The 12,332-nt window shown below is 37.8% G+C and overlaps 1 protein-coding gene across 3 annotated transcripts in view; it reads right to left on the reverse strand.

The window, feature by feature from the left end:
* Positions 1–12,332, reverse strand: part of LOC143222109 (uncharacterized) — an 88,188-nt gene that overhangs the window by 58,424 nt on the left and 17,432 nt on the right. For all 3 annotated transcript variants that reach the window (XM_076448068.1, XM_076448066.1, XM_076448067.1), the window contains exon 2: positions 7,359–7,439. In XM_076448068.1, coding sequence (XP_076304183.1) covers positions 7,359–7,439 — 81 coding nt within the window. The remainder of the gene's footprint in view (positions 1–7,358; positions 7,440–12,332) is intronic.

Raw genomic sequence — 12,332 nt, forward strand, 5'->3', positions numbered from 1 at the left:
TTTTTAAGCTGTAACAATTAAAACATTTTTAAAGGCATATCGATATCACAAATAAGAATAAACCGTTGGATTTAAACCATATTCATAAGAATACGTTTCACATTGGATCCAAAACATCGTTAAACTTCAAATAATGATATTAATATGTAGAACTGTTTGGTTGATTAAGAAACTGCTTCAGAGGTCAGTATGGAAATCGAACCTCTATGATTTTAAGCCATATGGTTCAGCAATGGATTCGAAAAAATACGTTTCCCCACTGAATCCTAACCATCGTTAAATTTCACATAATAACACGTAGAACTGTATCGTTAATTTCAAAATTGTCTCAAAAAGCAGTATGAAAATTGAACCTGTATTATTAGAAATAGTTTTCTTCCCCTATTAACTCTCCTTTCCCCAAATTGATGGTAAATGGGGTTCAATTTTGTTGGGTGAGTCGTGGTGACAGTTTCTTTGTTTGTGAATAACTTGTTTTTTGTTTAGTTTCTTAACGGTAAAAATTAATATTTGTTTGATATTTTAATTTTGCGCAAAGCTACACAAAGGCTATCTGCGCTAACCGCCCCTAATTGAGCAGTGTAAGACTGGAGGGAAGGTAGCTAGTCATTACCACCCACCGCCAACTCTTTTACCAACAAATAGCGGGATTGACCGGTACATAATAACGCCCCCATGACCGAAAGGACGAGCATGTTTGGTGTGACGAGGATTCGAACCCGCTACCCTCAAATTACGAGTCGAGCGCCTTAACCACCTGGCCATGTCGGATCCCTTATAGCAGTAACGGGAAAATGAAAGCATCTGTTTTCCTAGTTTTGAATCTTTTTTTTTTTTAATGCAATGATATTTTATATAAAGGAAAGAAAATGCTGTGGTCAGCCAAGAACATGATTACTTGAGAGTTGTCCATTTTAGGAGACCAGAAAACTAGAAAACTTTCTTCGTCGTTAATGGATGCTTTACTATCTTTGTAATTTACGAAATTACAACGCTAAAATCAGGGGTTCCCGTCTCTCCTAATCATTTGGCCCCAGAAATTAATGTCAGCTTGGGAGTTATTACTGTAACTCACTCCAGCACATACTGATTACAGAACAAATTTTGTTTTTCTTTCCTGGAAGGTCCTGGCCTGGTCTGGTGTTAGGTGTTTGATACGCAATCTGTGGGTTGTAACTACGAAGCCCCTTCACCAAACATGCTCACCATTTAAGCTGGAAGGAGCATTATAATGTGACGATCAATCCCACTATTCCTTGGTAAAAGCATAGCTCAAGAGTTGGCGGGGGATGGTATAGACTAGCTGCCTTTCATCTGGTATATTTAGAACAAATGAAATCAGAGCTTTATTTGATGTCTATTGAATTTTATAGACGTTCCATTCTTTCATAAATGGAAGCGGTTCCAAATGTACAAACAAATGTTAGGTATGGGTTTTAGGCAAAAGGAGTTTTTGGTTTTTTAAACACATTTGTGATACCATAGAGCCCATTATGCAATGATGGAATAACGGTAAATTTTCAAACTTGACACGCTAAAACTCAGGGTTCGATTCCTCGCACCGGACAAAGCAGATAGTCTAACGTGGTTTTGCTTTAAAGCAAACAAATTTTGTGGTTCAAACCACATAAGACTATAAAAAAGTCAGATATTACAAATCTGACATTATCGTACAGGTTTGGTAAGTCGATCGAGTTGAACGAAATTTAACCTGTTCAGTGCCATAGACGAGATAACTCGTCCAAGCCGATCGGTAACACATTGTTACGGTCGAGTTAATTCGTTCTCAATAATACCTAACTTCAACGCTAGATGTCAGCACCATACATGCATTTAACCTACTTACAAATTGTTTCGCTTTCGATCCAAAATGGCGTCACGATAAAAAGTTACAAAATAAAGAAGCATTAGAGCTGTATTTTGAACATGGCTCGGAGTTTGAAGACAGCAGTGGCGATTCAGAATATTCGGATTTTGAAGATTCTTTTAAAAATACGGAAATACAAGGCTCAGATGTTAGTGACGATGATGATAACTGGCCATCAACCAGCACTGGTAAACGAGCGATAACACCAAGGAATAAACGTAAAATTGCAAGTAAGAACAGTTCCAAGAAAAATTGCCCTAATGATAATTATTGGAATGCTGAATCCTTTGCATTGATTACAATCGTTATATGAAAGGGGTTGACTTATGTGACAGTGTGTTGCATGCTTATCCGAGTATGCGCAAGGCTGTCAAGTGGTACAAAAAAGTATTTTTTCACATGATGGATAAAGCAGTGTCCAACGCTTTGGTAGTTTACAAATCACTTGGAAACAACCTGTTTCTCCTGGAGTTTAGACTCGGTGTCATCCGTACCCTGATTGAAGATTACAACACCCAGCGCCCAAAATGCACCGAAGGCCGGCCTTCCTTGGAAAACCCCCTTCGCCTCACAGAACGTTACTTCCCAACACTTATTCCCCAAACAGAAAAGAAAAAGTACCCCACTAGAAAGTGTAAAGTGTGCTCTGACAAATCCACGAGGAAGGAAAGCAGATATGAATGTACTGATTGCAAAGTGGCTCTTTGTGTTGACCCCTGCTTCAAAACATTTCACACGAAAGTGAATTATTAAATGTGTCATGTATTTCAATACCCAAAATCGACATTTTGTGCATTATTGTCTCATGTTTTGTACATATTTCTTCATTTTGTGTACTACTATAAGTTTGGCTCAGAGAAAAAATAGTACTTGTTGCTTATTTCCTATGTTTTAAAAATTACTCAATTTTGCTGAAAAAACCTCGGCATAGGAGCTGCCGTAACAGCTGAAATACTTGGCAGTCAACAGGTTAAATAAAAGTTGAGTTTTATAATACGTAATCTAATCGCATTTTAGAATCGTTTACATAACAAAAAAGGCCCGGCATGGCCAGGTGGTTATGGCGTTCGACTCGTAGTCTGAGGGTCGCGGGTTCTAATCCCCGTTTCACCAAACATTCTAGCTCTTTTAGCAGTGGGGACGGTATAAATTACGATCAATCATACTATTCGTTGGTAAAAGAGTAGCCCAGGAGTTGGCGGTGGGTGGTGATGACTAGCTGCCTTCCCTCTAGTATTACACTGCTAAATTAGGGACGGCTAGTGCAGATAGCCCTCGAGTAGCTTTTCGCGAAATTTAAAACAACGACTTGAATGGGAAGATGAGAGAGAATATTACGCCTCAACGGTTTATCTAATAGGTTGTTATTCCACTCACTAGGGGTGAACATTTTATTTCTTAACATTTTATAAAACACTTCAATGGATTCTCATTATTCAAATGCAACATTCAATTCGTGTATTACTTCAAAACCGGTTTATCAACTTTATTTCTAGGTTGGCGCTCCTAACGAAACAGCCGAGTCACGCCTAGTCTCAGTCAAATCAACCCTAAATTTTAACTCGTTTCATTAGTTTTGTACTTAATATTTTTACCTCTGCATGGGTTATTCAGATTTAATTGGATATGCTTGGTTATTTTTTCGCATAGTTTATTAAATTTGATCATTTCTTCGTATTTCAGTCTGACATCGATGGGCATGACTAGTGGCTTTTTCTTTATTTTTTCACGTCTGATGAGCTTTAGCTGGTTTACTCGGATTTATTTCATTAAGTCTGTACAACATTAACTGGTTAATTCCGGTACATTTTATCGAATCTGTTTGGAATAATGTTTATTATTTGTACATATTTGAGTAAGATTCATGTCTCTATACATTAAAATAAGAGTCATGGAAATCTTATGTACACTGTAGACAGCCCAAGGCGTCTGTCTCAGTTTGGAAACTAAAGACCAAAATATATGCTTGTCCACAATCCTTTGCGTGCACACACTCAATTATGAGCCAACCTGTTCTCTTTTGCTTGCGGGCCTGGCATGGCCAAGCGTGTTAAGGTGTGCGGCTCGTAATCTGAAAGCCAAACATGCTCGCCCTCCCTGCCGTAGGGGCGTTATAATGTGACGGTCAATCCCACTATTCGTTGGTAAAAGAGTAGCCCAAGAGTTGGCGGTGTGTGATGATGACTAGCTGCCTTCCCTCTAGTGTTACAGTGCTAAATTAGGGACGGCTAGGACAGATAGCGCTCGAGTAGCTTTGTGCGAAATTAAAAAAAACAAACAAAACAAACAAACTTTTGCTTGCGTGGTTTTGCTTGAAGAGCGACCTCTACAAAAATCTATTATACAAATCGAAATTAAGGCAGGACTGACAGAGTCTCACAAAACGACTTGTATACAGAAAAAACAACACCGAAAGTAGGTCCAATTGTGGTAGAATTATAGACAAAATGCAACAATGAGAGAGTTAAGTTTAACATATTAAACATCCAGAAGTGTTGACAGGTGTGAAACTTGATAAATTTTAATTAGTTATTATGATATTAAGTTTTAAGTTTGCTTAGACTTGCCTGATTTATTGTGGGGTAATGTACTATGGTTATTCACCAGAGGTGGTTATATTAAACTATTTAATCAGCTTTTATCGTCTACTTTATTAAAACTCCATTAAAATATCGATGTCATCTACATTTTACTGTAGGACTAGCCTGAACAAATGGTAACATAAGATTACTTATAATGCTAAGGAGAATGTATTAATTTGACCGAGGCCCAATCGTCAATGAGTATGAACTCCAAATGATTCAAATGTGTTAGTAGAGACTGGCTCTCCGGCGGACCAGCGTTGTTTGTGGAGTTACAGCGCTAAAATTCGGGGTTCTATTCTCCGCGATGTACACAGCGCAGATAGCCCATTGTGTCAAATCCCGGAAGAAATCTTCACCTCCAACACGTCTCACTCGGATTAAGGTCTGTTGACCACTCCGGCAACCCAGACGAACAAAAATAACTGTTAGGTCACAATGCCCCAATTTAAAGAAAGAAAACACGAATGTAGCTAATTCTTGCATTATTGCCTCAGAGAATTTATTTTCCACGTTCGGAAACAGCGTTAAGGTACATTTTGGCTGTTATTCACCTGTTTTTTCTTTCTTTTTAAAGAAACCAAAATAAATAAGTCTTGCTGCAAAAATCCCCTCCACACCCTTATGTCACATACAGCAACTTACATTAAAAACCTACAATAAATGGTAAAAAAAAAATAAAATAGAGAAAAGGCTCATGAGAGTAGACTATATTACAAGGTTTATTCGTCCACAGTTCACAGACTGCGCTCTAAGCACAACTGAAGACACCTTATTGTTTGCAGATAGGTTAAATGTTTTTTAGACTGGGTTTTGACTGCAGTGTGACAGTTTTTTCATGCCATTTGCATAATGCTGTTGCAAATATTTAAATCCTGTTTACAGCTGAAGGAATCAGTGAATACACTCACGATCCGATGTCGATTGTACATCACAATCCTATTCACCGGGTTTTCCCCTCATTTTTCACTCACGGTTGACAACCGCTGTTTTTCCCAGTGGTAGACGTTATCTTGTCGATAACGTCTGTTGATAAACTCTGTTGACAGATGTTTCTAAAATCCGTCAGAAAAATAACCTCTGATAAACTACGTTCCTCAAGCACAGATATTACCATGCAATTTTGAAAGTCAGGGGTTCCTTGCTATCACCACTTATATTCCAACTTACCTACACTGGTATTACATATGTGTACTTTCTGGGGTTAAGCACTAGCTAAACAGTCTATTTTGAACTTACAGATAAATGTTCGGTGGTACAAACGTGTGTGTTTGTATGTGTGGGTCGGGGACGTTACAGTTTCCTTTAGCTTTTATTAAGCTTCATCAGTTTAAGTTCATTTGTTTCTTTTCACATCTTCTTAAAAGGCCCGATTAATTTTATCTTGTTGGTTTTATTGATATTACGCAGTTACTAGTATTGTGGTATTCTCGGTTAAAAACCGAAATTAACAACTACGAATAAAGTCCGCAACAAATACTAGATTTATGTAAGAGCAAGAACAAGAAAAACATTACGAAAGGAAAAATGTAAATACAGCCATCTATTCCCCCTGAAACAAAGGAAATACTTTATGAATAACACAGAAGCAACGACACGTAATGAAATATTTCGTTAGGTTATGACAAACTTCTTGGTTTATATAATATCTCAACGACTGTCATATTCTTTAAAAAAGTACGAGTTCCTTAAGGCTAAGATAAAGTTGGTTTCTTTGTTTGCCTGTTTTCAATTTCACGAAAAGCTACACAAGGGCTATCTTCGCTAGCCTTCCCTAATTTAGAAGTGTAAGACTAGAGGAAAGGCAGCTAGTCATCATTATCCATTGCCAACTCTTGGGCTACTCTTTTACTAGCGAACTGTGGGATTGATTGTAACATTATAACACCCCCACGGCTGAAAGGGGGAGCATGTTTGGTGCGACGGGGATATTGAACCTGTGACCACCAGATTACGAATCGAGCATTCTAAGTTGGGATCCTCACGAAAAATGTCGTTTCTAATAGAAATAATTCTGAACAACAGTCAACTTCTCTTTCAAATTAATTCAATCAGAAATATGATAGAACTTCCCAAAAAGCCATATCACTAACGTTAGAAGATCCTTCTCATTACTGAAAATGGGAAGCTAGGGTTTCCAGTGTTTCTACTTCTATATATAAATATATATATATCCAGTACGTAGTATACGGAGCAAAATAAACGTTCACTAGTTTTAACATTGATTGATCTTTTAGAGACAGGATTAACAGTAATTCATAATGTTATTCACTTAGTACTCTAATTAAGCACTGGCAATTTGTATTAGAATTTGATAAAGCACCTTAAGATACCCGAATAGATATATAATTGACCCGGCAAGGCCAGATGGTTATGGAACCCGACTTGTAATCTGAGGGTCGCGAGTTCGAATCCCCATCACACCAAACATGCTCGCCCTTTTAGCCGTGGGGGCGTTATGTTACGGTAAATCCCACTGTTCGTTGGTAAAAGAGTAGCCCAAGAGTTGGCGATGGATGGTGATGACTAGCTGCCTTCCCTCTAGTGTTACACTACTAAATTAAGGACGGCTAGCGTGGATAGCCCTCGTGTAGCTTTGGGTGAAATTCAAAACAAATGGAACCAACAGATATATACTTTCGAAAGTTATAAAACAGTTAAGACCACAATTCTTCCTTGTTAATTACATGCGGTTTTCTAAACACAGCTTTAATTTTAATGGATTGAATAAACGCTTTAAGTTTGAGATAAATGATTTCCGCTTACTCAGATGACCAAGTTAAGAAAGATGGTGAAGCAGTATTTTTTTTTTGTCAGTCACAGCCATAGCTTAAGTTTGGTTTTATCAAAACATTGAGCTAAACTACATATAAACTTGCCGATCTGTTTTTAGATGGATAAGAACTTACTTGTGGCCATTTAACACCGAGTGGTGAAGAGATGTATAACCGCTTGGATCTTGTGTGTTAGCACCGGGTCCCTTCCTTAGGCTGGAAAAAAAAATTAGTTATATAACTCACTATTACTTCTGTTTATATAAACATTGCTTACATTCTACTTACAATACAGTTTATTATTATTTTATTGAAGAACTTTCCAAATAAGTACTGATGATGGTCAAATAAAATCATCTATTTTATGTCTGTATAATAACATATTATTTCATTGTTTGTTTGTTTTAAAGCTACACCAGGGCCACCTGCACTTGCCGTCCTTAATTTCGCAGTGGAATTTTTTCTAGCTACGACTTTTTTTTACTCTCACAAATATAGAAGCCTTAAGATAATAATCTACTGAAAGGGAAAGCGCCAATCAGGAAAGACATTAAGATGAATTTATTTGCCCTCTCACTGTTAAGGTTTGTTTGTTTTGAAGTTCGCGCAAAGCTACACGAGGGCTATCTGCGCTAGCCGTCCCTAATTTTGTAGTGTAAGACTAGAGCGAAAGCAGCTAGTCACAACACCCATTGCCAACTCTTAGGCAACTCTTTTACCAACGAATAGTGGGATTTACCGAAACATGGTAACGTGTCAACGACTTAAAGGGTTATCATGTTCAGTGAGGACGGGGGAGTCGAACCCGTGAGTCGAGCTCCCTAACCATGAAACCTTTTGTTTAAACACTTAAGAAAATATAAAGCGATAAATCTACAAGGGATTTGTGTCAGGAACTTGCGCAACAGGTTGCTTGCGCTTTGTCACCGCGAGGAATCGAACGATGGATCTTAGAGTAAACTTACCACTGAACTACTGAAGGTCCAAAAGTAGAGGGCAGAAAAGCATTTTACCAATAAAGTTCAGATAGGGGATACAATTACAAATATTGTATCAAATAATCCATATTTACCGTTTATCTTTTATCACCTTTTGGTGGTCCAGTGATAAACTCGAGAACTTATAACGGTGGGCACTGCACAAATATTCCATTGTTTAGCTTTGCGCTTAAAATAAAATAGAAGTCTTTTCGATCAGCGCTCTTCACATCTGTTATAGGAATAGAATAAACATAAAAAAAGACAGGTTTAACTCATTCCGATTCTAGTAGCCAAGCTGACCAGACATGTGAATGGATTCTTACTAAGATGTCGTCTAAGACAGCATGTTCTTCGCCGAATAACTCGCCGATTCCACCGGTAATCTTTGATGGATTACCGCTGGACTTCATCCTTCGCCAAATCATCCCCTTTATCAACCAGTTTAAACCCGGGGTTTCTAATGACCCGAGAAAGAGCAGAATCCTTCGTCGAGGCGGAGTTTTTTCTTCACTTTGGCCGACCTTACTTATTCGGTGGACTCAGCAGATAGTCCGGTGTGACTTTGGTACAAAAAAAACACACACTCACACCTTATACACCTATATAAACCTAGGAACGCCAACATTAATGTGTGGTGAATTATTACACGTTTAGTGTTTGTCCTCAAGAGACAATGTTGTTGTTGTTTTAAATACATTAAATTAGGAGAGAGAGCCTGTTTAATCTGACTGGGTAATATCAAGAGTTCAGGGGTTTACGACTCGTGGATGTATGACGTGAACGGTGGTGTCCGAGGGGATTTCCCCCTCGAACATTTTTGATTTTCTGATGATTTTACCTGATATTCTATGAATTTTGGGATATTATTTGAAGTTTCCAAAGGGGAAAGAGTTAAGAACTAACTAATAGCCCGGCATGGCCAGATGGATAAGACTTTGGCTCATAATCCGGGAATCTAGGGTTCGAATCCCTATCACACCAAACATGCTCACCCTCTCAGCCGGGGGGCGTTATAATGTGACGGTAAAAGAGTAGCCCAGGTGGCGGTGGGTGGTGATGACTAGCTGCCTTCTCTCTAGTCTTACACTGCTAAATTATGGACGGCTAGCGTAGATAGCCCTCGTGTAGCTTTGCGCGAAATTCAAAACAAACTAACTAATAGTAATTTCAAGACAGTTATTATAAATAACAAATATCAAGCAAGATTGCTTGTTACATCACCTAAGTCTGAATAATTGAAAGTATTATAGAATAATTTAATGATTGTAGTTCAGTTAACACGTTTAGAATATTCCTAAAATTTGTCCCACAAATATGTTTGTGATACGAAAAATTAATATTATTTTTATTTGTATACATATATATATTTGATCACTCCTTTTGCTATCTTTCTGCCAAAAAAGTGAACCCTAAAATGTGCCTGCATTCCATTATTCTGGAAATCATTCTCTCGTAGATGGACTGAAAACATTACCAATATCAATTGGAAGCACGTAAACAGATTCCGTAATGTAAATTGTCTCAAAAAAAAAAAGTATCTTTTGGTTCTAATTTTGACATCGGAAAGATAACAAAAAAAGGATCACTGCGAAGAGGGGGCTTGCTATTTCTAATGGCCCCTCGCTAGTACAGCGGTATGTCTTCGGATTCACAACGCTAAAATCAGGGGTTCGATTCCCCTCGGTGGGCTCAGCAGATAGCCCGATGTGGCTTTGCTATAAGGAAATACACACGTTATTTCTAATGAATTGTATCACTATTTATTTGTTCGGCGAAGTATGATAAAAAAAGTTAGGCAGAATATTACAAAAGGAGACCATGATCGTTCAAAATTTATCTTATATGTCAAAGTTCAAAAACGTCACCATAAGTTCGGTATATTTATCAAATGTCCAGAGAAAATACTGGTCTGATGATATGGTTGAAAGTAGCGAATCATAAAATCGCGGAAAGCTTGGTTGAATACTAGGATGGCGTAGTATTTAGACTGGTGTTTCAGCAGTTCGTGTTTCCTTTTGCCGGTGTTTCGGTCCCTGTGTGGACCTGAAAGGGTCAGGTGTAATCTTGACCATTTCCTCCAATAGTACATAGGCTTTTGTCTGTTTTTGAAATTTCGCGAAGAGCTACTCAAGGGCTATTTGTGCTAAACATCTCTAATTAAGCAGCAATAGACTGGAGAGAAGAATGCTAGTTAACACGTCCCCCTTCGCCAACTCTTGGGATACCTTTTTTTCCCAAACAAACAGTGGGATTGATTATGACTTTATATCGCCCTCACTGCTGAAAGGGTAAGCATGTGCAGTGACTGGGAATCGAATCCGTGACTCGCAATCGAGTACCCTAACCACCGTGATTAGCCTTGTACATTTACTTCTGTCCGACAAGCAATATTAAGGAACTAGTTATAGGTAAACAAGAAATTGTCAATCTCAACAACTGTTCATGGAATAGACCATTTTCGTTTGGGAATAGTGTTCAACACAGAAGGAATCTGATCTCTAACAGACTAGAAATAATCAGATGTCTTAATCCAGGTGCAACCCCAGGGTCGCTTTATAAACCTATGTTTGTATTATGCATACCTGTTTCATTAGAGATAATTTACCTATTGTTTATAGTTTAGGTACATCTACTTCTCTAGCGTAGACAGTGCTATGTTTTTGTTTTTATATCGAATCTGACATAACTTTTTAACACTTTTCCTCGGGATAAATTTAGTTTTAGGTGTTTGTGTAACTGGGACCACAGTTAAAAGTTCACCTGCAATCACGCTCCAATGAAAATCTGACAAACTTGATATTTTTATAACATTTCCATGGAAAAGCAAAACAGTATTAGTTTAAAAACAAATGCAATGATAAAAAAGATTTAAAGTACAGTTAAATCACCACATGCGTGCTTATGTCTTCCCTTCTCATAAACATCAAAACAGTCAAAAAAAAGTTTTCATAATTTTCCCGACCCACAAAACACAAAAACACGCAACGTTTACATTTATATCAGCGAAAAATATTATTGGGTATTTGGGCTCTCACATATATTACGAGAGCCAACAAGCACATGGGCGAAGTACAGCCGTCAGTTTTCACGAATAAAAAAAAACAACAAAAACAACATTATAATGTATTAGCTGATCACCCATGGCACCAGTGCATTAGATTCACATCTGACGTATTCCTGATCAAATTGGCATCCTGAGAACAGAGAAAAAACAGAGTTCTCCGGGAAAATCGTGACACCTATTGAAAATCTACATTCACACAGGGTAAAAATTGCACGAAGTTGGGGGTTGCACTACGCGTAATAAAAATGTTTTTTCTAGTATCATATAAGCAACAGTTCCATTACAGTATGATGTGGGCTTAAACAGAACTATCTAAACAAACCCAACTATACAGCGCGCTGATCTTCACAGCTTTGTATACAGATTTGGGGGGGGGGGGAGTAAACCGTCCAATTATCTAGCACTTAATATATTAATACATATCGCCCCAGCGGTGTTGATCGTTCAACTGCAACACCCTTTTCAACTTTACTACGCCTTTGGGTTAAATAATTACCAGCTACAATAATCAATTAAAAACATTTTCTATAGATATTTAGGATGAGCACCTAGTTGTCCGGGAAAAGTCATGTGTGAAACAGCATAATCAATGATCGCATATTTTCAGCATTACTCTTTCGTAACGCGAAAACCTTACGACTGAAAGCAAAGAATAATGCTATAACAACCACCCTACAATTGCCACATCCAGTGCCGATGAGGCTTTTTTGTGTAATACTATAACTCATCATGACAGATTTCTTCCTCGACCTTTGAGTTAATGCTATTAAAACCTGATCGATTATTATTTTTCATTAACACAGTCATATTTGTTAAATTTTCAACAAATCAACAACAAAAATACAAGTTTCCAATTAATTATTGTTTTATAATAAAGAGGAGACAGAGAGAATATCTGCTTGAAACGGTTGTGAAATTGATGCATCGCGACATTGTCTGCCAACGTGACATCGAGCATGGAGTGAGGTCTCCTCTTGCCGACGACGAGGCGTCACGGAAGGAAGTTCTAAAATGTGTTCACTTACAGTGTGGTGCGAATCATTGCATATAAAACCTTTAAACTAA

The sequence above is a fragment of the Tachypleus tridentatus genome, chromosome 8 (assembly GCF_004210375.1).
Source record: "Tachypleus tridentatus isolate NWPU-2018 chromosome 8, ASM421037v1, whole genome shotgun sequence".
In the NCBI taxonomy this organism is placed as follows: Eukaryota; Metazoa; Arthropoda; class Merostomata; order Xiphosura; family Limulidae; genus Tachypleus; species Tachypleus tridentatus.